The 23,860-nt window shown below is 45.7% G+C and overlaps 1 protein-coding gene across 2 annotated transcripts in view; it reads left to right on the top strand.

Moving 5' to 3' along the window:
- The window catches only part of LOC138566951 (cornifelin homolog), a 95,186-nt gene extending 73,210 nt beyond the window's left edge, over positions 1-21,976 (top strand). For both annotated transcript variants that reach the window (XM_069644737.1, XM_069644728.1), the window contains exon 4: positions 18,401-21,976. In XM_069644737.1, the coding sequence (XP_069500838.1) occupies positions 18,401-18,577 (177 nt within the window). In that variant the 3' untranslated portion in view covers positions 18,578-21,976. The remainder of the gene's footprint in view (positions 1-18,400) is intronic.
- Positions 21,977-23,860: the final 1,884 nt, after the last annotated feature.

Genomic DNA, 23,860 nt, shown 5'->3' with positions numbered 1-23,860 from the left:
ATTTTATGATTCCCAAAACAGTGCCCAGCAGTCTTCCATACATTCATCTTATGATTCCCAAAACAGTGCCCAGCAGTCTTCCATCCATTCATCTTATGATTCCCCAAACAGTGCCCTGCAGTCTTCCATCCATGTTATGATTCCCAAAACAGTGCCCCTGACAGTCTTCCATCCACCTTATGATTCCCAAAACAGTGCCCAGCAGTTTACCATCCATTCATTTTATGATTCCCAAAACAGTTCCCCACAGTCTTCCATCCATCTTATGATTCCCAAAACTGTGCCCAGCAGTCTTCCATCCAGTCATCGTATGATTCCCAAAACAGTGCACTGCAGTCTTCCATCCATCTTATGATTCCCAAAACAGTAACCCCGCCAGTCTTCCATCCACCTTATGATTACCAAAACAGTGGCCAGCAATCTACCATCCATTCATCTTATGATTCCCTAAACAGTGCCCATCAGTCTTCCATTCATCTTACGATTCCTAAAACAGTGCCCAGCAGTCTTCCATTCACTTTATGATTCCCAAAACAGTGCCCCACAGTCTTCCATCCATCTTATGATTCCCAAAACAGTGCCCTGCAGTCTTCCATTCATATTATGATTCCCAAAACAGTGCCCAGCAGACTTCCATTCAGTTTACGATTCCCAAACCAGTGCTCAGCCGGCTACCATCCATTCATCTTATGATTCCCAAAACAGTGCCCTGCAGTCTTCCATCCATCTTATGATTGCCAAAACAGTGCCCAGCAGTCTTAAATCCACCTTATGATTCCCAAAACAGTGCCCCGCAGTCTTCCATCCATCTTAAGATTCCCAAAACACTGCTCAGAAGTCTTCCATTCATTTATGATTCCAAAAACAGTGCCCAGCAGATTCCATCCACTTTATGATTCCCAAAACAGTGCCCCGCAGTCTTCCATCCATGTTATGATTCCCAAAACAGAGCCCAGCAGTCTTCCATCCACTTTATGATTCCCAAAACAGTGCCCCGCAGTCTTCCATCCATCTTATGATTCCCAAAACAGAGCCCAGCAGTCTTCCATCCACTTTATGATTCCCAAAACAGTGCTCAGCGGCTACCATCCATTCATCTTATGATTCCCAAAACAGTGCCCAGCAGTCTTCCATCCATTCATCTTATGATTCCCAAAACAGTGCCCTGCAGTCTTCCATCCATCTTATGATTCCCAAAACAGTAACCCAGCAGTCTTCCATCCACCTTATGATTCCCAAAACAGTGCCCAGCAGTCTTCCATCTATTCATCTTATGATTCCCTAAACAGTGCCCTGCAGTCTTCCATCCACTATATGATTCCCAAAACAGTGCTCAGCTGGCTACCATCCTTTCATCTTATGATTCCCAAAACAGTGCCCAGCAGTCTTCCATCCATTCATCTTAAGATTCCCTAAACAGTGCCCCACAGTCTTCCATTCACTATATGATTCCCAAAACAGTGCTCAGCCGGCTACCATCCATTCATCTATGATTCCCAAAACAGTGACCAGCAGTCTTCCATTCATCTTACGATTCCTAAAACAGTGCGCAACAGTCTTCCATTCACTTTATGATTCCCAAAACAGTGCCCCACAGTCTTCCATCCATCTTAAGATTCCCAAAACACTGCTCAGAAGTCTTCCATTCATTTATGATTCCAAAAACAGTGCCCAGCAGATTCCATCCACTTTATGATTCCCAAAACAGTGCCCCGCAGTCTTCCATCCATGTTATGATTCCCAAAACAGAGCCCAGCAGTCTTCCATCCACTTTATGATTCCCAAAACAGTGCCCCGCAGTCTTCCATCCATCTTATGATTCCCAAAACAGAGCCCAGCAGTCTTCCATCCACTTTATGATTCCCAAAACAGTGCTCAGCGGCTACCATCCATTCATCTTATGATTCCCAAAACAGTGCCCAGCAGTCTTCCATCCATTCATCTTATGATTCCCAAAACAGTGCCCTGCAGTCTTCCATCCATCTTATGATTCCCAAAACAGTAACCCAGCAGTCTTCCATCCACCTTATGATTCCCAAAACAGTGCCCAGCAGTCTTCCATCTATTCATCTTATGATTCCCTAAACAGTGCCCTGCAGTCTTCCATCCACTATATGATTCCCAAAACAGTGCTCAGCTGGCTACCATCCTTTCATCTTATGATTCCCAAAACAGTGCCCAGCAGTCTTCCATCCATTCATCTTAAGATTCCCTAAACAGTGCCCCACAGTCTTCCATTCACTATATGATTCCCAAAACAGTGCTCAGCCGGCTACCATCCATTCATCTATGATTCCCAAAACAGTGACCAGCAGTCTTCCATTCATCTTACGATTCCTAAAACAGTGCGCAACAGTCTTCCATTCACTTTATGATTCCCAAAACAGTGCCCCACAGTCTTCCATCCATCTTATGATTCCCAAAACAGTGCACAGCTGTCTTCCATCCACTTTATGATTCCCAAAACAGTGCTCGGCCGGCTACCATCCTTTCATCTTCTAATTCCCAAAACAGTGCCCTGCAGTCTTCCATTCATCTTATGATTCCCAAAACAGTGCCCAGCAGACTTCCATTCACTTTATGATTCCCAAACCAGTGCTCAGCCTGCTACCATCCATTCATCTTATGATTCCCAAAACAGTGCCTAGCAGTCTTTCATCCATCTTATGATTCCCAAAACAGTGCGCAGCAGTCTTCCATCCACTTTATGATTAACAAAACAGTGGCCACAGTCTTCCATCCATCTTATGATTCCCAAAACAGGGCTAAGCCCTTTTCCATCCACTTTATGATTCCCAAAACAGTGCCCTGCATTCTTCCATCCATCTTATGATTCCCAAAACAGTGCCCAGCAGTCTTCCATCCACCTTATGATTCCCAAAACAGTGCCCCGCAGTCTTCCATCCATCTTAAGATTCCCAAAACAGTGCTCAGCAGTCTTCCATCCATTTATGATTCCCAAAACAGTGCCCAACAGTCTTCCATTCACTTTATGATTCCCAAAACAGTGCCCCACAGTCTTCCATCCATCTTATGATTCCCAAAACAGAGCCCAGCAGTCTTCCATCCACTTTATGATTCCCAAAACAGTGCCCCGAAGTCTTCCATCCATCTTATGATTCCCAAAACAGAGCCCAGCAGTCTTCCATCCATTTTATGATTCAAAAACAGTTCCCAGCAGTCTTCCATCCACCTTATGATTCAGGGAATTAAAAAAAATACAAAGAAAAGTGCTTCTTCAGAAGTACTGTTTCGAATAAAGATTGGAAGACCATACCAAAGTCGACAGCCCAGTGTACCAATCATGTTGAAAAACTGTTCCATTTAATGAAAGCGGGTTCAAGGGGAGCAACTCCCCACCCTCGGTCCCATCGTGTCACAAACTAAACATTGTGCTAATTCATCAAATCCCCTATACCATTCCACGCCCTCTATGAACAATACCATTCCATCATGCTTTCTTTTTAGTTTTGGCTGTTTTGTATTTAAGACTTTTTATTAGCATCACTCATCAATTCACAACTTTGCTTATTCCATTGCTGACATCCTTATACAATAAGTGGTATTAACAAAAATACACCGGTTATAACAACAAAATAAAAAGACAACATGAAACACAGTCAAAGAGCGGCTTTTATGTGCATAGCTATCTCATCAGTGGAACCCCATAGTAACGTGCTATCCTAGTAGCCCAAGTGAACGAAACACTGCAGTACCCCACAGAGCGCGAGCACCCGGAGCACTGTGGGAGTGGGGGACTCTCCTTAGATCGAATCCCTTCAACCACTGAGCCGGAGGGGGGTCCTAAGAACATCCCAGAAGACCAAGCGCCCTCAGTCTACAAGGACAGGTATAATCCTTATAACTGGCCCAAGCGTGGATCAGAACCCAGTTCCATCTCACATTGGGGCAGTTTCTGGCGCAAAGTGGAAAACCTGCTCATTTATCGGTGACGCCCACAGGCGCGATCCACAGCCATCTTGAAACAATGGGGGATCTGTACTTTTCACTTCACTGCAATTGAAGCTTTAGCCACAATGATATGATATCATATGGCCTTTGTAATGCATCTATACACAAGTGTCTCAAGGCGCGACGAGGCAAGGGAGGGGAGACAGAGGGAAAACAAAAAACAGCGATCTTACTAGGCCTAGTGACATTGAGATTGCACAAGTGCAAGGGAGCCGGGAGGGGAGAAGTGTCGGGGTGGGGGAGGAAGGATGGGCAAGTGCAGGACATGGAATCAAAGCAACAAGTAGTGCAGCCAACCGGTGGCAAGTGCAGGTGTTAAAAGTGCAGAAAATAGGTGTCTAATAAGTGCTGGAAAGAGGACTGTAGGGTTACTGATAGAGACCACAAGTTCAGGGGATGCCAGGAGGCAGTGCAAGTGTGCAACTGGGCGGGCAGGGACCTGGGCCCGAGTTCAGAGGGTAGTCAGGTGACCAGTGCAGTATCAGACAGGAGATCAGCAGGGAAGAGGAAGAGAGAAGGCAGAAGCAAAGGGGAAGATCTTGAGGTGCTTCCGGAACTGAAGATTGTTCTGCTCAAGTTTCAGAGAGGCAGGAAGGCTGTTCCAAAGGTAGGCGCCAGCCGAAGAAAGAGATCTGCCACCAACTCATTGCTTGGAGAAGCTACTGACCATCAAGGAGCTGGAGGTGGAGGAGCGAAGGGCTCGAGTAGTAAGATATTTCCGGAGAGAGAGTTGGAAGTATTGCGGCCCCAGGCCCCAGAAAGCCTTGTGGACAATGCAGAGGGTCTTGAACTTGATCCTTGCTGCCACTGGGAGCCAATGGAGAGATTTCAGGGCTGGAGAGATACGATCTCTGGGCTTCAGGCCAAGGACAAGTCTTGCTGTTCTATTCTGGATGAGTTGGAGAGGACGAAGAGTAGAGGCAGATAGATTTATAAAGAGGCTGTTGCAGTAGTCCAGTCTACAGAGAACCAGAGCTCTGGAGACACTGAGCTTCTGGGGGGAGGTGAGGAAAGGAAGAATACCTCTGAGGAGGTGCAGCTGGGAGTTTGACTTATTAGAGATGTCAGAGATGTGAGGAGAGAAGGAGAGTGTGGAGTCAAAGATGACCCAGAGGTTCTTAGCCTCACAGGTGAGAGCAGGAAGAGGGCCCAGGGTTGGCGGCCAGAGAGTGACAGGAAAGGAAGGTGCAGGTGTGCCAATGAGGAGGATCTATGTCTTACTGGCATTAAGGCAGCGATCATTAGCGGCACACCACTCCTGGATTGCAGAAAAGCAGCCCGGGATGAGAGAGGAAGACGAGGAAGCTGAGGGGAGCCTGAAAGCGAGCTGAGTGTCATCCGCATAGCACTGAAAGTTGGAGCGGAGAGCAGCAGTGTGATGGGCGAGAGGTGTCAAGTATTGGTTGAACAGCCACGGAGAAAGATTAGACCCCTGGGGAACATCACAGGTAGAGAGTGAGATAGAGGAGAGGAAGGACCCAAGTTGGACCTGGGAGGGTCGGTCATAGAGGAAAGAGGTCAGCCAGGCCAGGGCCTGATCAGTGATACCCATGAAGGGGAAGTGGCAAGTATCAACTGCACTCCAGCCCCCCACTTTGAAGTGCCAGGAACGTTCACGCCAAAATATGTGACGTATGAAGAACAGATAAATCAACAGAGAGCCGCAGTTGGACTCTGCCCACTGCCTATCAGAATAACAACACCTACTGAAGTACCGCCATCTAAGAAAACCTGGACAGTAAGGTACCCATTGAGAAAACCATATCTACAAGCGAGACAAAATGATGGTTGTCAGAATGTGATACCCGAAGAAGCCAAAAAGATACTAAAGGAAGATGAATGGTGACATCATGGGAAATCGGACTGACCTGAGACTAATGACAAGAACACGAAATACCATGGATAAGTGACATCTTGAACCCGAAATAAAGAAACTTATGCCACAAACAAGATGAAGCTATTCAGTCAAGTTCAAACGTGTACATATGCAAAGTAACCACAAGAAGCCAAGAAATCGTGAAGCTTGCTTATGCTTAGTAGTAATTAGATTGCGCCAAGTGCCAACGTTTACAATATATACCTCAAGAAGCACTTTATAGATGAGTATAAATCCACTACGCACATGAGCAGAATTGAACAGCGGTTAGTAAAGGTCTCAAGAGGAGAGTGCTGCAGCAAACAAATCGAGAATTAAGATGGAGAGAAACCCACCTGAAGGTAACCATGCCAAGAAGCCAAGGTTGTATCAGCTGGAATAGACCAACAGTGGATACAATTAAAGAGAAAAAGAACTGAGTATCCTGTTCAGAAAGGTCAAGATAAGCAACAGATGGTAGAAGACTGGCAGAATTAAATCAAATACATGAAATTGCATGAAGAAAAGGCTGCTTTCACAGTGTCTGAATCACGTGACAAGCCAGGCAGGAAAGGATGAGACTTTGACACCTATGCATGGACCCTTGCCATACCAAAACTCCTTAATTTTCTCAGACTCGAGGCCAAACTACAAAGAAATAATTGACACATGACCACCGAGGTGATGATTGATTGTAACATAATTAGAGAGACGCTGGGGTGCAGACTAACTCCCTGCACCTGGCTGGCTATTCTGCATGCTGCTAAGCGCAAGTGAAAAAGTATGAGTGGGGTTGATGCCAACCCAATCATAGTGGACCATGTAATCTAGGGTCCTATAGTTAGTAAAACCAATGAGACGTCGTACTTTTAGTGATGTTTACAGTGGCCATTTTGAAGGAAGGGCTTAGTTGCCACACCTGACATTGATTATCGAATCCCCTCTCCCCGTTACCATATACAGATCTAGTACCTATGTTAAAGTTACCTTCCTAGAACCAATCAAGTCGCATGTTAAGTTTTTAAGATTGCCTGCCAATGATGATGAGTTTTTACTATTAATACTGTGTTTTTTCTGAGATTAATTGGAGTTTAAGCGAGAAGGAAGATCGAGTGGTGGCTGATGTTCATTGAACTCCCCGTTTTTTGTATTTGTCATTAAACAGACTACCTTTGCCAAACTATTGAGTTGTCATAGTTATTTGGTGCAAGAGTACAAATCTGCATCCCCATCTATCTCGAGGGTGTTGCTGCTCATCTTAAAGGGCTGTTTGGAGACCCCCAGTCCTATGGGCCTGCTGGGGACCATCCGGCTTACCCAGGTTATCACAGAGCCAGTTGAGCAGGAAGGCATGGTTGACCATGTCAAAAGCAGAAGAGCGATCGAGTAGGATGAGAACAGATGGGTGGTTAGCATCAAGGTTCGAGAGCAGATCTTCATGGATGTTCAGGAGAGTGGTTTCCGTACTTCTGGCTGCTCTGAAGCCAGACTGATGGTCATGGAGACAACCAACAGATTCAGAGAGAAGATTAAGCTGGGAAATGGCTAGCTTTTCCAAAAGTTTGCCCAGGAAAGGAGTAATGGAAATTGGACGGTAGATAGCTGGACAGGATTGATCGGCTGAGGGTTTCTTAAGAAGAGGGTGTACAAGAGAGTGCCTCATGAGGAAAGGAAAGGTTCCAGTGGTGAAACAGTGGTTGCAAAAGTCGGCCAAGGCTAGAGCGAAGGTGTCAATGTGGTCCTTGAGGGTTTTGGATGAACAGGGAAGAACCTGTTTTGATGAGTCTTTCATAGACCTGTGTAGAAACCCTGTCAGCTGTGAACAAAGGAAAGGAAGGAGGAGAGGTAGCCGCAGGGAGGCCCGAGGCAGAGGAGATAGTAGAGGAAGAAGGAGGAGATGAAGAGAGGGTGGACAGGATGTCCTGGGTTGTAGAGATAAAAAGTGATTCCTAGGCTGTGCAGAGGGCCTGGGAAGGGACAGGAGAGTTAGAGACCGCAGCAGGATTGTCCAGCTCCTTGCAGATTTTAAAGAGTCCGTCCGAGTTGTTAGATGCCGCAGAGACGCCGGCTTGGATGCCGGGTCTCTTCTTCATGTGGACAAAGAGTCAGTACTGCCTTTGGAGCAGGTGGCAGGCCAGTTTGTCGGAGGATGCACAAGATGCCAGCCATTTCCTCTCAGTCACCTTACACTTGCATTTAACGGTGACCAGGTCTGAGTCATACCAAGAGTTGCACTTGGCTTTCGGCTTCATGCGGATCATCATGACAGGGGAGAGTACATCAAGAGTGTCAGAGATAGAATAATAGAGGTTGGAAATGGCTGTGTCAGGATGTGAGTTAGCCAGAGGGGCAGGAGGAGGAGAAAAAGTGGTGGCGAAAGCCTCAGCTGACACATGCTACATAGGTCAGATGACCGAAAAAGTGAGCGGCAGTGTAGGGGTTGGCTCAGCCTGAGGGGTAGAGAGAGAAAGATGAGAGGAGAGGAGAAAGTGGTCACTCCAGGAGAGAGGAGTGGTGAGAGGGATAGAGAGGGGGAGGTCTGAAGAGATCAGAATATCTGGGCTGTGCCCTGCAGAGTGAGTCAGGCCAGAAGGAAGACTAGAGAGAGAAAGAGAGTCGCAGAGGTTGCAAAAGACTCCAGAGGAGGAACAGGAAGCATCCAGGTGGATGTTGAGGTCTAGGGAGGAGGAGGAGTTGAGTAGTCGAGCCCAGGAGGCAGGAGGATATAGCCCACTCAGAGAGGAAGGAGGTTTCCTGACCAGGTGGCCGGTAGGTAGTAGCCACAGTGAGAGAGCGGCCAGGAGAGAGAGAGAGCCTGTGCAGACCAGGCATTCGAAAGAGGAGTAGGCCTGCATAGGAATGATAGAGGCAGGGAGCCACTCAGGAAAGAACAAGGCTACACCCCCACCGGGACGTGGGGTCTGCACTGAGAGGATATTGTAGCCATCAGGGAGAAGAGTGTCGAAACTTCTGACAGATCTGGCCGTGAACCATGTCTCGGTGAGACTGAGAACATCAAGGTCAAATTCTTCCAGGAGACAGCAGATGTCAGAGGAGTGTTTAACTGCTGAGCGAGAGTTGAGAGTGGCAATGTGCAGAAGGTTGCCACCCTTGAAAGACTTCCGGGGAGGAGTACAGGCCAGAGGTACTCCCTGCGGAAGTGTAGAAAGAGCCAGAGGGTGGGCAAAAGAGGAAGGAGGAGAGGGCAAGGTAGCCAAGGAGGATGAAGATGCCAGAGAGGTGGCAGAGGAAGAAGGCAAGGTAGCCAAGGAGGTGGATGAAGGCTCCAGAGAGGTGACAGAGGAAGGAGGCAAGGAAGCCAGAGGCGGGAAAGAAGGAACAGCAGGAGAGGAAAGAAACTTAATAAGGCGTGGGAGGCATCTATCAAAGAGGAGGAGGTTGGCATGAGGGCCTTGGACCAAGATGGTGCCATGTAGGCCAACATTAATGTTGATCTTAGAGAAGTGGAAGTGGGCAAGGAGCATGGCTCGCAGAATTGATATATCTGCCTTAAACTTAAGCAATTCTTGTCCCCCGAAGACACCCAAGAGGCAGATCAGGGTGGTTTCCTTGGTCATGCCGCTAATTGCATATACCACCCCCATCCAATACCGTTGGAGTTTAGGGAATAGGCCATTTCCACCACCTTGACCCATATGTTTCACTCTATGTGATTATAGATAGCCTCTCATTCGGAACCTATGCCTTTCTCTGCATATTGTACACTAGAGGTGGAGGTATGCAGCCCCTACCAGACCTCCAGCCACCTCACTCCTTCAGTCCTCAGCCCAATTCTTTATGCCAGGTGTGGACTTACAAGGGGATGTCCTTGTTATGTTTGTCCGGTAGACAGCTGTACAGGTGTAAAACAATACACAGAGTCTCCTCGGGGGAGAATACAATTGTCTCAAATTCAGTAAGTGCCTTAGTGGCTGCTTTTCCGTTATAGGGTTTCCATACCCAGTGCCTCAGCTGCCAATATTGAAAGCCCTCCTTCTCGCCCACACCAAAGGTCTCTTTACAGTATTCAAATGACATAATGCGATCTTTGTCAAAAAGGTGGGCCAGGTACTCGCACCCCCCTTAGCTCCATTTTGCGAACCTAACTCCATCATACACTGATGAAAGCCTAAATTAAAATGGATAGGGGTGCAAAGAGAAAGGAAGGATGAGAAGTCCAGTCTGGCTGCACTACCCCAAGCCAGCAGAGTGGCCCGGAGGATGGAAACTCATACATACTTAGAGGCTTACACTCTTTCGAGAGCCACGGCATATACCTCAGGGGCCTGCCTCTCACGTCCTCCTCCAGATGGCGCCATGCTTTAGGTGTGAGGGGGTTGACCCAATCATGGATAGCTCCCAGCTTTGCTGCTAGGAAGTATTTATGAACATTTTGGAGAGCCAGACCCCCTCTGTCAGCTTTTATAAAGGGTTGAACTAGCTACCCATGCCCTCCTATTTTGCAAAATGAATAACAAGAGGTACCGCTGAAATCTAAGGTTGTCCCAATGGGGGATAGATATTGGTATGGCCTGGAAGTTATATAGCAACCGCAGAAGGATATTCATTTTAAGTGAATTCATCTCACCAAACCAAGATAACGTCTGTCTGCCCACGACCTCAGATGAGTCCTGATCTCTTTGAACAGCTCTGTGTAGTTTGCCTGGTACGGATCAGTGTTTTGAGGCATCCGGCGAACCCCCAGATATTTCAAAGAATCGGCAGCTCAACGGAAGGGGGCAGAATGTTGTATTGGTCCAAGTGATCTTTCGTCCATATTAACATTCAGAGCTTCACTTTTACCGAGATTCATTTTGTATCTCGTCTTGAAGTCAGATAATTCCCTAAACATCTTGAGGAGTTGCAAATGAGTGCGGACCGAGGCCTCTGCGGTTATGAGAGTTAGAATAATGTCATGATTTTATGGACTTCATCATGTTATGGAATTCCTTTGATCCCGTCGACAGATCTTATCCCAGCCACCAGGGGTTCAACCGCCAGGTCGAACAGTGATGGCAAGAGGGGGCCCTCCTGCCTAGTGACCCTGGACAGATCAAATTCCATAGACAGAAATCTCTTATCTGCCACCTTCCACTTGGGTGGAGAGTATAAGGAAAATAATAAAGTCCCCCCCATGGTTGAATCTATTGAGCACCCCCCTAAGGAATGGCCATTCAACGCAATCAAACGCCTTTTTGTTGAGGCCCAACAACATGGATGGGATATGCCTCCTATGGGCAATGTTGGTGTGGCCGATAATCGTCCTGACGTTACCAGAGCCCTGCCTCCCACTCACACAGCCCGCTTGTTTAGCCCACACCAAGTGGGGAAGTACCTTATCCAACCTGCACACCAGTATCTTGGTGTATATTTTTATATCCACATTCAGGACTGCAATTGCACGATAGGAGGTGCGTTAGGTGGGGTATTTCCCTGGCTTGGAATCACAGTAATCTTGGCATTGCCCATAGTTCCTGATGGCACTCCCTGTGAAAGCATCATATTGCGCAGACTATGCAGGGGATTCACCAGGCAATTGAGAAATAGTTAAAAATAAGTAGCGCAGAACCTATCTGAACATGGAGTCTTACCCCCTTCAACGAGAAAACGCCATGAGGATTTCCTCCTTTTTGACCTCTCCATTGAGAAGCTCTTGTTGCTCACTTGTAAGGTGAGAAAAAGGACACTCATCCAGAAATACACATATTTGTGAGGGTTCTGGACGTTCAGTGGTATAGAGGTTTTTATAGTGTTTGTCAAATTTCCCTAATATCTCTTTTTGCGAGTAGACCATGTCCCGCTTGAATCCCCACAATTTGTCCTGACCTATGTTTTTGTTTCAGCTTTCAGGACAGATTTTTACTATCTTTATTGCCTTCCCTAAGTATTTTTGTTTCGTTTGAATCAGAGCTAATTTGCCCCCGGAGGTTCCTAAAATGTTGACCTGACTCCTACGGGCCTGTAGGGCCCTGTTCTCCAAAATTCCTGCTCTTTCTTCTCAATGCCCCAGGTCAGTGACTGAGCCTGTTCTCTTCTTAACTTGTTGAGCGCAGCAGCTTTGGAAATAAGTATCCCCTGTAAAAGTGGCTTAAATGCATCCCACCTAATCGGCTTGGGCATCTGCTCTCTGTGATGGTTCAGGAAGAAGTCACGTATGGCACTCCCTACCTCACTACGCACAATTGAATCTTTCAATAAGACCTGGTTGAGCTTCCATTGCCTCGGTCTGGGACCGCACAAATGGAAATCGAGGGTCATAAGTACAGGAGCATGATTTGATAATTCTTTAGTACCAATTTAGACTTCCACCACGCTTGAGACCAAGGCACTGTCTACCCAAAAGTAATCTATTCTCGAGTACGCCCAATGCATGTATGAGAAAAAGGTGTTATTTTTCGTGGAAGGTTGTGCATGACGCCAGGCATCTATTAGGCTGCGGTCTTCCAATTGCTTATCAGATCACCCGAGGGGCGGGGTCGCCCCCCAATAAAGCCCCTTGGATGTGCCCCAATTGGTATCCATGGGAAGGTTAAGGTCACCCTGTGATGAATTGGATTCATCCTCATAGGAGTACAAGAGTGAGAAAGGACAAAATGGCTCGATCAGCACTCGCACTTCTACGAAGTGAAACATAATGCAATCATACATGTAAAACAAGAACAGTTAAAGGATATACCCTCTTCCCCTTTTGTGGTAACGTAGGCCGAGGGCAGGCTATACTCCTGAGAGGGGTATGAAGGAGAACCAGTAGTGACACAAACAGCACATTATCACATTCCAACATAACGATCTTCCTTCTGTCTTGGGCAGCTCCTTCTTAAACTCCAGCAGAGTGCGAGAGTCCCAAGAACGCCTCTTCAGCCTTAAACAATCCTCAAGGAACTGAAGGTATTCTGTTGAAGCGGTGCAAGTCTCCTTCATTTAAGGGCATAAGTCCTGCTTTAAGGGACGAATCCCTGCTCCTGGCGGGAGTGGACTTTGCCCTCTTGATCTTGAACCCAAAGTGCTCAGCTTCAAGGGGAAGCAGAGGAGACAGGAAAGGGAAAGAGAGACACAAGACGGTGGAAGGCTTCTTCCATTGTCCAGAGCACTCCTGCCTATGCTTCTCCCACCCCTGTTACCTCCTACTGACAACAAAAGACCATTAGACATGCCACACCCTCCTCTGAGGGTGTGTTCCTTTGATACTTGGGCCCAGGGCTGCTGCCTGCTGTGCAGTGGCCTCTGTACGAGAGGGTAACCGGCCCATGCAAAGAGAATCAAAGAGAATCAAAGAGAGGCTCGAGTGCCATTAAACAAGACGTTCCTCAGAAAATGATGTTAGCGCTAAAGCGCCCAGATAGATAGCGGTCTTGCACAGTGATTCTGACATCACTAAAATACACTGTTCCATCATGGCAGATATTGTTTTTAAAATACCTTCATCTGCCTCTCGAGACATGGGATACTGTCACGCTCGAGGTAAAATTGCTGCGGGTTTCAATTTAATCTTTACTTCCCCAGCCTTCTTCAATAGGCCTACATCATAGGGGCCCTTTGTCCATAAGGAAACTGATATCTTCACCATGTCTTCCTCATAATACTCTGGCTAGATCCTATGGGTTTCTATAATGCCGGCTGGCAGTATCAGTCCATCTGATCCCAATACACATTCCCTTCCACAGCAGAGCTGACTCACAGGAGCTGACACATGTGCTATATCAATTGGTTTGTGGCGGCCACGATCATATGTATCGCCGTGCACTATGGCTTCACGCAGGCATAGCTTACTCTTAGAGATTACCCTGCTACCAGCATGCGATACTCATGATCCTCGTAGTTTGTGTACAGGGGGCATATCTTAAATGTTGTCCCTGTGTTGCAGTGACTGTGCTGTCTCTGTAGCGGTCGAGTGGGCTTCTTCTGACCTGTGAACTGTGCTGGGGATCAAGCTACTGATGTAGCAGGGCACAAGTGCACTATGCTTTTGGCATGGAGCTGCAACAAAGGGGGATCTGGTAAGTAGATTACCCCCTTGTAAAAGAAACCACACGCATCATTTTATGTAGTAAAAATCAAAGAAGCCAGGGCTTTGCACCCTTGCCAGATGGCAATTCCTCACACACACCCAATTATAATATGGCCCATCTTAAATGCTAGCAGCTCCCCCAGCATTTCCCTTGAAAATTCATTCTTTCACAAATTCGGACTGTTGACTGAAGCTAAAGTCACCTCTGCCTCCCCAATGCAGCCGAGCACACACAGATATCTCCCCGCCATATCATTCTTGGATGAGTCAAATTGGAAATGGACCTTCCCACCTATCAAAATTCACGCCCCTCTCCTATTCATGGGAATTGAACCATAATGTTGCCACCATTGTGGCGACATAAATACAATTGAGCTGGAGTCTGGTACAAAAATCCTGAGCCCCATTACTGCTCCCAAGCAGAGCCGAGGTTGCAGGGGTGTCCTTCGCTCCCATTGGGCTCAGTAACGGGGTTCAGGGATTTGCTGGGGTGTCCCCCGCTTACCATTATGGTAAGCAGGGATAAGATTTAAAAAAAAGACCCTGCAGCATCAGCACTGCCCCACGTAAGTGGGAGGAGCTGATGCCGCTGGGGTACAAGGATGCCAGCAGCGCACACAGGAGTGCGCCACAGTAAAGGTACATGATGAGGGGGGTGGTTTTAGTTATTGCGGGCCAGGGCATGCGGGCAGAAGTGATCTATCTGATCACTGCACTGCGCCGTAATTGCAGTCGACATTTTCGTCGGCGGAATTACGGGCGGCGCAGTGATTCCATAGATCCTTTTCATGTGCTATGACGAAAAAAACTGGTGCGGGAAGAGGCCTGAGCACATACTTATGGTGTCTACGCTTCTCAAATGAGTCTCCTGTATGAAGACCAAATCTATTTGATGATGCTTCATTTTCTGTAGCAAAATGGTACGCTTCCTAGGGGAGTTTAAGCCCCTCACATTATAGGTCGTACATTTTGACACCATATCACAAGCAGGAAAACGCGCCTCGGCAACCTTTCGACCTCCCCATCCCACCATTCTACTCCTGCACTCTGAAAATCTCCCCACACGCCACCGCCCGATCGCCCACAGGTACCACGGAATCTCTAGCAAGACTGCGTTTTAAACTAACAAGCCACTTAAACATATGAAAAGCAATTCCAACTTTCAACAAACAGAGGTGTATTATGGAGGTAAAGCCGCCCAAGAAGGATGAGATCAAGGGCCCACCCAGTGTTTAGGCCCACCATTCCATCCCAGGCTGAAGTCCCCCATACCCGCTCTCATTATTTTTCTGCTTGCCGGCAACCTCTCCTCCCTCCAATGAAGATCGACCATCATAAGACTTCCATAGGCATTCAGATCGAAGGGCCTTGACTACCGCTCCTGCCTCGGCCACAACCACCACCGAGTGCTCTCTTCAAGCTTCTTTCATTGTCTTCCCCCTGAATTAAAACCAATGTCATGAAGGATTTTAGCAGCCTCCCCCAGGGTTATGCAGCACCTTTGTCTGCCCACCCACTCGAACAGCAAGCGAGGAGTCCACCTATATTTGATTTGATCCTTTTGTAGCTTCCATATAATTGAGCAGAATGTATGTCTGTTTTGGAGGATTAGAGCCACTAGGTCCTGGTATATGAGGAGATTTTGCTTTCCCTAGATTATTTCACCCATTGATTTGGATGCTTGCAGCATCTTCTCTTTGGCCGTGAAGGGATGGAATTTCATTATTATTTCGCCCTGATGGGTACTGGACTACTTGCACAATGGGCCGACCAATGGGAGCGGTCCAACGTAATACCCTCCAACATAATAGCCTCCTTGGAAACATTAAGGAAAATTCTTCGCAATTCCACACTGCCATTCTACAACTTTGGTGGTGAGGTGGAGGAAAAACCTAATTCCACCGCCTTACCGCAGAAAATCGACAAAATTGGTGGAATACCAATGGAATCCTATGGACTGCATAAATGGTGACTAACACCACCATACCACCACTTGTAATGTGGCTGTAATTCTGCCAAACCAAGTGGTGGTACAGTAATTTCATTTGTCGTTATTCCGGCAGGTTTAACACAGGAATGCCACCAAACGTATCATTAAGCCCTTTGTCTAGTGGGGGAAGGCCACGATGTAAAAAGATTCTGCAAATAGATCATTAAGATCCCCATGAACACCTCCAACACCTCCAGCAAATCATGCAAAACAGGATTCGGGGATATACCCTACTACAAGGCATGAACAATCAATCGGTGAAGGTCTTGATACAGCTCAAAGAAAGCGAGGTTAGGTCCTATGACTCATAATATAAATCATTATGCAATCTCCCAAAATAATAGAATTAGTGAAAACTAAGAAAATGAATTTCTTCAACCCTGTATCGGCCACTGGCAAACCAATTTCGAGACAAAGAATCAAATGAAATGTCATAGACTATTGACAAAAAAATATGCAACCTCACAGAATACCTACAAATATTTAAAAATATCAAAAACAGAAAACTAATGACAAGCTACATGGTGGGTATTACAGAGGTGAGATTGAAAGAGGTAGACACAGACACGCCTCGAATCCTGATGAAGACAGGATGTGTAACATTGAATTTATCCAAGCCGAAACCCATTGTACCAAATACAAAAACATGGGAAGTTGCTATTTCAGAGATCTTGTAAAAAGATCACACACTTCCCAAAACTAAAATTGAACAGAGAATTCAAATTCTCTACCGTGAAAATGGGGAAACAGTATACAAAGGGTTCATTTTATAAGCCACAGAGCGAAAAAGCAAGATGCAAAGTAGTTTATGCCTTGCAAAACCGCAGCACGATATTTTCGTTATTTTTGATGGCGCAATAGGGGCATAAAGTGAAAATAACAGCTCCTCAGTGCCTCCCTGCTCCGCCGCCAAAGTTTTCATGGTGTAAAGCCATCATGTAGTTTCATGTTGGTGTTAAACTCATGGATTACTATGGAAACCAACTGCATTTAGCATCTGCTGAAAGCAGGCCGATTTTGATCAAAATCCATTGTAAATGCTGTCTACAAGGTATCATTTTCAGGCAGTAGCTACATTTTTTATAAACATGAAAGCATAATGGCCAGGAGTAAAGGTGATTTTGCCTGTTTTTACTTTTTACTTTTGCACTCTCCTTTGTAAAAGTTGAAAATTGCATGCAGGGAACTCGACAGCATGTGAGTGCAAACATTGGCAGTTCCCTGCAGAACTATAATTATAATTGTTCTTTTATAACACCAGTTTCTAAGCGCGAGACCGGGATTCAAACCTGTGTTGCTGTGCATTGTCTTGCTTCTAAGACAAACGCGTTGCCCGTTTACACTTAAAGTGACCCCCGAAGTGTAATAATAATGGCAGCATGTCGCAACATGAGGCACACAATGACAGTACCAGGCCTGTGAAACCTATGGCTCTCCGGATGGTTTGGACTACAACTCCCATCATTCCTCACCATGCACTATGCTGGCTAGGGCGGATGGGAGTTGAAGTCCAAAACATCTGAAGTGCCAAAGGTTTTAGAGGATTGCCCTGAACCATCCAGAGTTACCTGACACTGAACGGAAGTTGCGAGATATGATAGGAGTGATTACTGTCCATTTTGGCAGCACATGTTTTGCTTTAGCCATATTGATACAATATTATGGCATTCTATTGCATAGCTTAGGAACCAACAGTGTGTCCATACTTCATGGACACGCCCGTCCCGTGCACACCTATCTTTACTGAGACAGTGTCAGTCAACATTTTAGTACATCATCATACAGTTAAAAGTATTTCACGAGTATTTCATCGGAACCAAAATAGTATCAGGAGTCTTATTAATGTTTATCGTCAACAGTTTACTAAACGTTTTTCACTGACTGCATCCGTCAGTTTCAACAATAAAAAAAAAGTTTTTTACAGTCTTTTTCAACATTTTTTAATTTGGCACAAACACTTTTTTACAAATAATAGATCTCGACGCTCTATCGGCAAATTAACAAATGTTGAAAAAAAATTTGTAAAAAACGTTTTATTTTCACTTAACCTTTTTTCACTTAAACTTTTTTGCACTTGGTTGTTATTTTGTTGAATACAGATAATTGTTGAAACTGACGGCTGCAGTCAGTTAAAATGTTTTAGTAAACTGTTGACGATAAGCATTAATAAGACTCCTGATATTATTTTGGTTAAGATGAAATACTGGTGAAATAATTTTAACTGTATGATGATGTACTAAAATGTTGACTGACAATGTCTCAGTAAAGATAGGCGTGCACGGAACGGGAGTGTCCATGAAGTATGGACACACTGTTGGTTTCTAATTTATTAATTGACTTTTGATGCCAGAGTCATAGATGGCTCCCTTTCACCCTTAACACATGCTAAATTGTTCCTAACCTAGGATTTAACTTCATAGACTGGGAAAGTATTAATTTGTAATACCTACATTTGGTGTGCTTAATCACTACTCTATCTTGTGTAGTGTTGTATTGCATAGACTCATCATGATGGCGGGCGTGTTGTGTGAAGTAACCTGTCCCGCTCTCTTCTCTCTCCGCCCACCCTCTGCAGGGCTCCATCTGCGATGACTGCTGTATCCTCTACTGGTGCTATTCCTGCTCCTGGTGCCAGATGGCACGCGAGATCAAGAAGCGCAAGCAGCCCTTCAACATCGTCACGGCCCAGACCACCACCATGCAGATGCCACAGCCCTACGCCTATAACATGGCGGTCCAGCAACCCATGTAACACGGGCGCCAAGGCATGCTGGGCACAGCGGCCTTTGCTTTCGCACACCCAGGCTCCTTTATCCAGCAAGAACTCTGTTCCTGGAAGCTGTCACCAGGAAGATGGGATAGTAATATTTGGGTGATGGGTGTTGGTTAATTCCACAGATTATTTTTATTTTAATATAGAGCAAGAATATCCACATTTTTATAAATAGGTTTGAGAAATTATATGAAAAGATATATGTGTTTTCAAGGGTATGGTAGTCTAATCATGGAATACATTTGTTTTCTTTCTGTAAATGCTGCAGGGGTCTGCAACCTTGGCTCTCCATATGTGTTGGACTACAACTCCCATCAGCCCTAGTCAGCATAGTCAAAACAAACCTACAAGTGGTTAATTTCCTCTGGGTAATCCTGCCTTTGAACCAAGTCTAAATTCTGCAAAATGTCACCTCTGTATTTTTATTTTAGTGAAAGCTTTGTGAGAATTTATTTGGCAACAATCTGGCCAGCTCTTGGTCTTGGTAGTGTGGAACGGGTGGCCCATTGATCATCGCCTGCAGTGTGGTTGGTCAACAGAGCTAGGGCCAGTGTCGCTCTAAGATGGCCGACATGTCAGACGGCTCAGAGAGTCCGGTGTTCAAGGAAAGCAAAATGGAGCAGGTCTGTCTAGTAAGGACTGTGTCTTGGAATGCTACATTGAGGATTCTAGCTGCTGTGAAAAGTTTGCCTTTCAGAGACCTGTGTAGCCATGAAGGTGGGATGGCAGGTGTGGAAGGGTCGAAATAAATAGAGGCATTTACTTTAACAATTGAAATGAAATGCTATCACTACTGAAAGGAATCTGTCCTGCAATCAATGATTTCAAGAAATGTAGGCGTTCATATATATTGAAAATGATAGAGTCAAAATATATTAGTTGTAGTTTCATTGAACAGTGCAGTGTATGGTGAATAAGTTTGACATGTGTATAGGGATGTCTTTAATGAGCTCCTAGTCCCCATGATTCCGGTGGCTGTGACTGTGTGAAGGCCAATACACAATGAAGGATTGCCGCCTGGGCAAATAATGGGCAAATGATGGGTCTGACATGCCTGTCCCTCCCCTGCCCTGCACTTGCGCAATTTGAATGACGCCTGGCCTAGTAGGATCGGTGTCTCTGTCTTCCCTCTGTTCCCCCCCCCTTGCTACGTCGCGCCCTGAATCACTTGTGTATAGGCTTGTTATAAATACCATATCATATCATACTGGCCTTTTAGAGACAGCGGTTCATACAAGCCCCTGATTTTCGTACAGATCTTTGCACCTTGCCTCCTGCCTGGAATGAAGACACAATTTCATGGCAGCTGGTAAAAAGAAGTAAAAAAGAGCAACCTGCAAATCCACACTCCCAGTGATTTTCTTACGGTCTCAATCCTGACTTTGAACGTCGGGCTAGCCGACGGTGAACAACTGTGTGGGAGCCAAGGAAAATACCACTTCAAAAATGGGGAGTGTGCAAGGTGAGCCACCTGCGAAACACGAGGAGAGGCAAGCTGTGCTCTCAGGTTCACGATGGAGGGTCATTTATAGGGGCGGTAATGGGGAGCAGTTTCATGCCACCGCGGGCATCATAATATTGAGTGCGAGCGGGTCACCCCAGGCGTGGTACAGCAAATGTGCATGTAGCGGGCAAGGAGAAGGCCATGATTTTCAGTTGGTTTTATGTTTTCTGGGGTCCTAACTTAAGAGCAGACGAAACCTTGTCTGAGATCACTTCCTCTCCGGTGTAGAACGCCCAGCATACCCAGTCCAACACCCACCTGTATGAATAAGAGTGGACTTGCCTGCTGTGACATCATTTCCTGCCAAGAGCGTTCTTGATACTTGTAACTTTTCTTACGGTTGTCCGCCTCCTGGGAATCGAGGTATTTGATACCAGTGAGATCAGCTTCTGTCTCTAGACCCCTATAGCTGCTAATTTCCATGCATGAAGACTAAACCTATACGCCTCGTGGTGTTTTCCATATTACCTTTGTTGAACGTGTTACTCGAAGTAGACGTTTTAGCGTCAGCTCTGCTAAACTTCCACTCAGGTCAAATTGGTGAGCTCCCGCTGATGCCTTTCAGTGTTGCTGTTTCAACGACTCCCCGTGCGCTAATGATTGGGTGCCATCTTTGAGGCGAGCTTTGAGAGCAGATGTGTCCGCACCATGCATTAGAATTTCCACAACCTGTGCACAGTTGCTCACTAGAAACAGAAGCCATGGCAGCCTGAGAGCCCAGACCTTGGCCTGTCCCAATATGCTTGGCCCCCCTTGACCTTGTCCTCTGTTGAGGTTCAGCATCACCACCTCCATCCCAGATAATTTGATAACGTCACCCACTGGGGACACAGGATTCATATTCCCTTAACCCCCCCCCCCCCCAAGATGAAGGATGTAAAAAAGTGATGACTGTCTTGCTTTGGAAAACTATGAGTGCTGAGGAGTTTGTATGAGCCATTCTTGTTTTTTAGAGAAAAATCACTTTTTGCTGTCAAAATTCTACTCGTAATATCATCCATCTTTTCTGAATGATTAGACTTGGCGCAGCACCATTAACTAACCGAGCTGGCTACTGATTGCCTGTATTTATGGGCGATGATGCATCATGTGTGCTTGCTTGCTTGTGCTTGCTTGTGCTTGTGCTCGCTTGTGCCCGCTTGTGCTTGCTTGCTTGTGCTTGCCTGCTTGTGCTTGCCTGCTTTCTAGTCCACCTGATGTTTGATTTGCAAAGTGGCATTATGGGTTCATTTTCACTTCGTTCCCTCTATTGCAACGCTTACCTGGGATGAGGGGGTTACACTCTCCTCGCCTGAAAAATCTGTTGTCCCGAAATATTTAAATACTGTTACATAATTCCAATGTGGGACCCTGCAACAGAAACTGGGAGGAACAGGTGGCAATCTTCCTTCTCTAATGCTGGGCCCAGCCATTTGGAATGCTTGTAGTGATTTCTATGTCTAGCCCACGCGCCCTTTTTATATTTTTATTTTTATGTTTCGTACTTATATGCCTGTTGACTTTGTGCTTTAGATGTGTTCTGTTTTAATTGCCTGTTGTGTATAGACCACGGTTGTTTATCCTTTTGAAAAATCAATAGAAAATGTTTTAAAAAAAAACAATAAAAAAAGAAGTGAGATTTAGAAAAGCTTTGACTGAAGCAAGTCATTATGTTACCTAATAATTCAGTCAAAACCATGTAGATGTGAAGATTTATGTGTGTGTGTGACTCTCAACCTTAAACCCATCCTGGCAGCTATGGCACCAGACATTAAGATGTGCTTGTAATCAGCATTATATAAGGTCTAAATAATAATATATCAAAAGTAGAGTCTGTCACTTCTGAATACACAAGGTATACCTCTGTAATTTAAATAAATGATATTCTTATTTAAGTCTGTGTATTATATTATTTCAATTTTTGTGAGCAATCAATGCAATATGTCTGGTCAGGTACTTTAAATGAAACGCAGCTAGAGAGGTGACGGCACAGAAACCAGAGTGCAAGCTGAGGGTACACGCGGGTGGGTGGAGTCCACCCACCTTTTTCAGAGGGCGGACGCCCTCCGCCTATGTATTTTAGAGGTTGTGTGTAAAATGACAGAATATGACTGCTTTCTTTGAATGTATGGCAACCTGGGGATTTGAACCGCAGTCATCAGGTTGGCAGGCTGGGCCAGCTCACCGCTACAGTAGATAACCTAAAGAAAAACAGCATACAAACTAAAGTTGAAATGACATATTTGGGACTGCATGCTCCAGCGCAAACATTGGTATTGATTCTTGGAGTTTAAACATACACACCTTTTAACATTTTCAAACACGATTAGAAGAAAATATCCTCTCTTCGTTTTTGGTGTATGTTGATTTTATAGATGCCAAATGCCATTCATTCTGTGCAATTTGTATGGTTATGGAAAGCCAATTGAAGGACATTTCATATTTCACCTTCATATGCTAATTTCTGGTGACGTCACTTCCCACTGCATATGTTAAAGAGTCCCCCCACTTTTCTTTTTGGACTTGACACCTGACAGAAACAGAGCCATCATAGACATGTGCACAACAACATGCACCGCATGCAGGAGCAGCAGGACACGCAAAGCTACCATGTCCCCAGAAAGCGCTGAGGCCGACAAGGGTCCATCTTCCATCTTTCCCTGATGGAAGCGCAAGAGGGTAGGAAAATGGCCTGGGCGATAGCCACACTGAAGTGTGGTTAAGATGTGGTTAAAAGAACCACCTCCTTTTTACAAAGAAAAGAAAAAAGGCTTTTTGAATGGCAACAAATCATAATTGGAAAGGTTTATTTATGCATTAAACCACTCATGGTGTGTTCCCTGCTCCCTGTGTGACACCAGAGTACAAGTATAAGACTTTTTTACCATCATACTTTATGTTATTTTATGCTAAAGGTTCTTATACCGCACACTAGTGCCACCTGTGTGTTTTCTTGGCACTCTGGTGGATCTGTAAAGCAAGGAGGGAGGCGGGTAAGTTAGCAGGACCAAGTGGGAAAAAGAGCACGAGAGCTGTGATGTGTTGTTGGCAGCTTCAGTTCGGTGGCACCGTTCACAGGGCGTAGGTGTGTTTTTCAATTGGTAGCTGCCATATGGTGTTGGGCGAGACTATGTGTGGTTTGTATCATTGTGGTGGAACATTTGTGCTCGCTTATGCTGCCCCTTAGAACCAGGCACCTCGGCCTATTTCTGCATCCCGACAATGGGAGCTCTACACACTACAGATACCCTTCCTAAACACAAGGAAAGTCTGATACTTCTCCAGAATGCAATCGCGCATGAAATCATGGCCAAAATAATACCTCCTCATTGCGGACATCTTCAATGTGAAAGCACCCCCACACAAATCACTAGGGGGCTATTAGAAAATCACTCAGCATGAAAAGAACTCCAATGAAAAATTAGGATTTGTTTGGCAACGGGGTGAAGAACGGAAATCTGGCAAGGGTGTAGGAGCCCTGGCTTTTTTATTTTTATTAGATAATAAAATGATGCAGATAATTCCATCTCTGGAAGGGAAATTTGCTGATCAGATTCCCCCTTTCATAAACCCCATGCCAAATGCATAGTATACACCTGTGCCCTGCTGCATCAGTGCACTGATCAGCAGCACCTGCTCTACCAGTGGCATAGAGCAGGTCCAGCGATCACAGGTCCCCTCTTGACAGCTGCATTGACAGCCAAGTCTCTGCAGCACAGGGGGTGCATTTAAGGAATCCACCCATGTTCCAGAAACTACATACCTATATATATGTTGTC

This window comes from Ambystoma mexicanum, chromosome 1p (assembly GCF_040938575.1).
Source record: "Ambystoma mexicanum isolate Mex_15411 chromosome 1p, UKY_AmexF1_1, whole genome shotgun sequence".
NCBI classification, from domain to species: domain Eukaryota; kingdom Metazoa; phylum Chordata; class Amphibia; order Caudata; family Ambystomatidae; genus Ambystoma; species Ambystoma mexicanum.
Note: the sequence above shows the minus strand (reverse complement) of the source record. Positions and strands in the feature narration are given on the sequence as shown.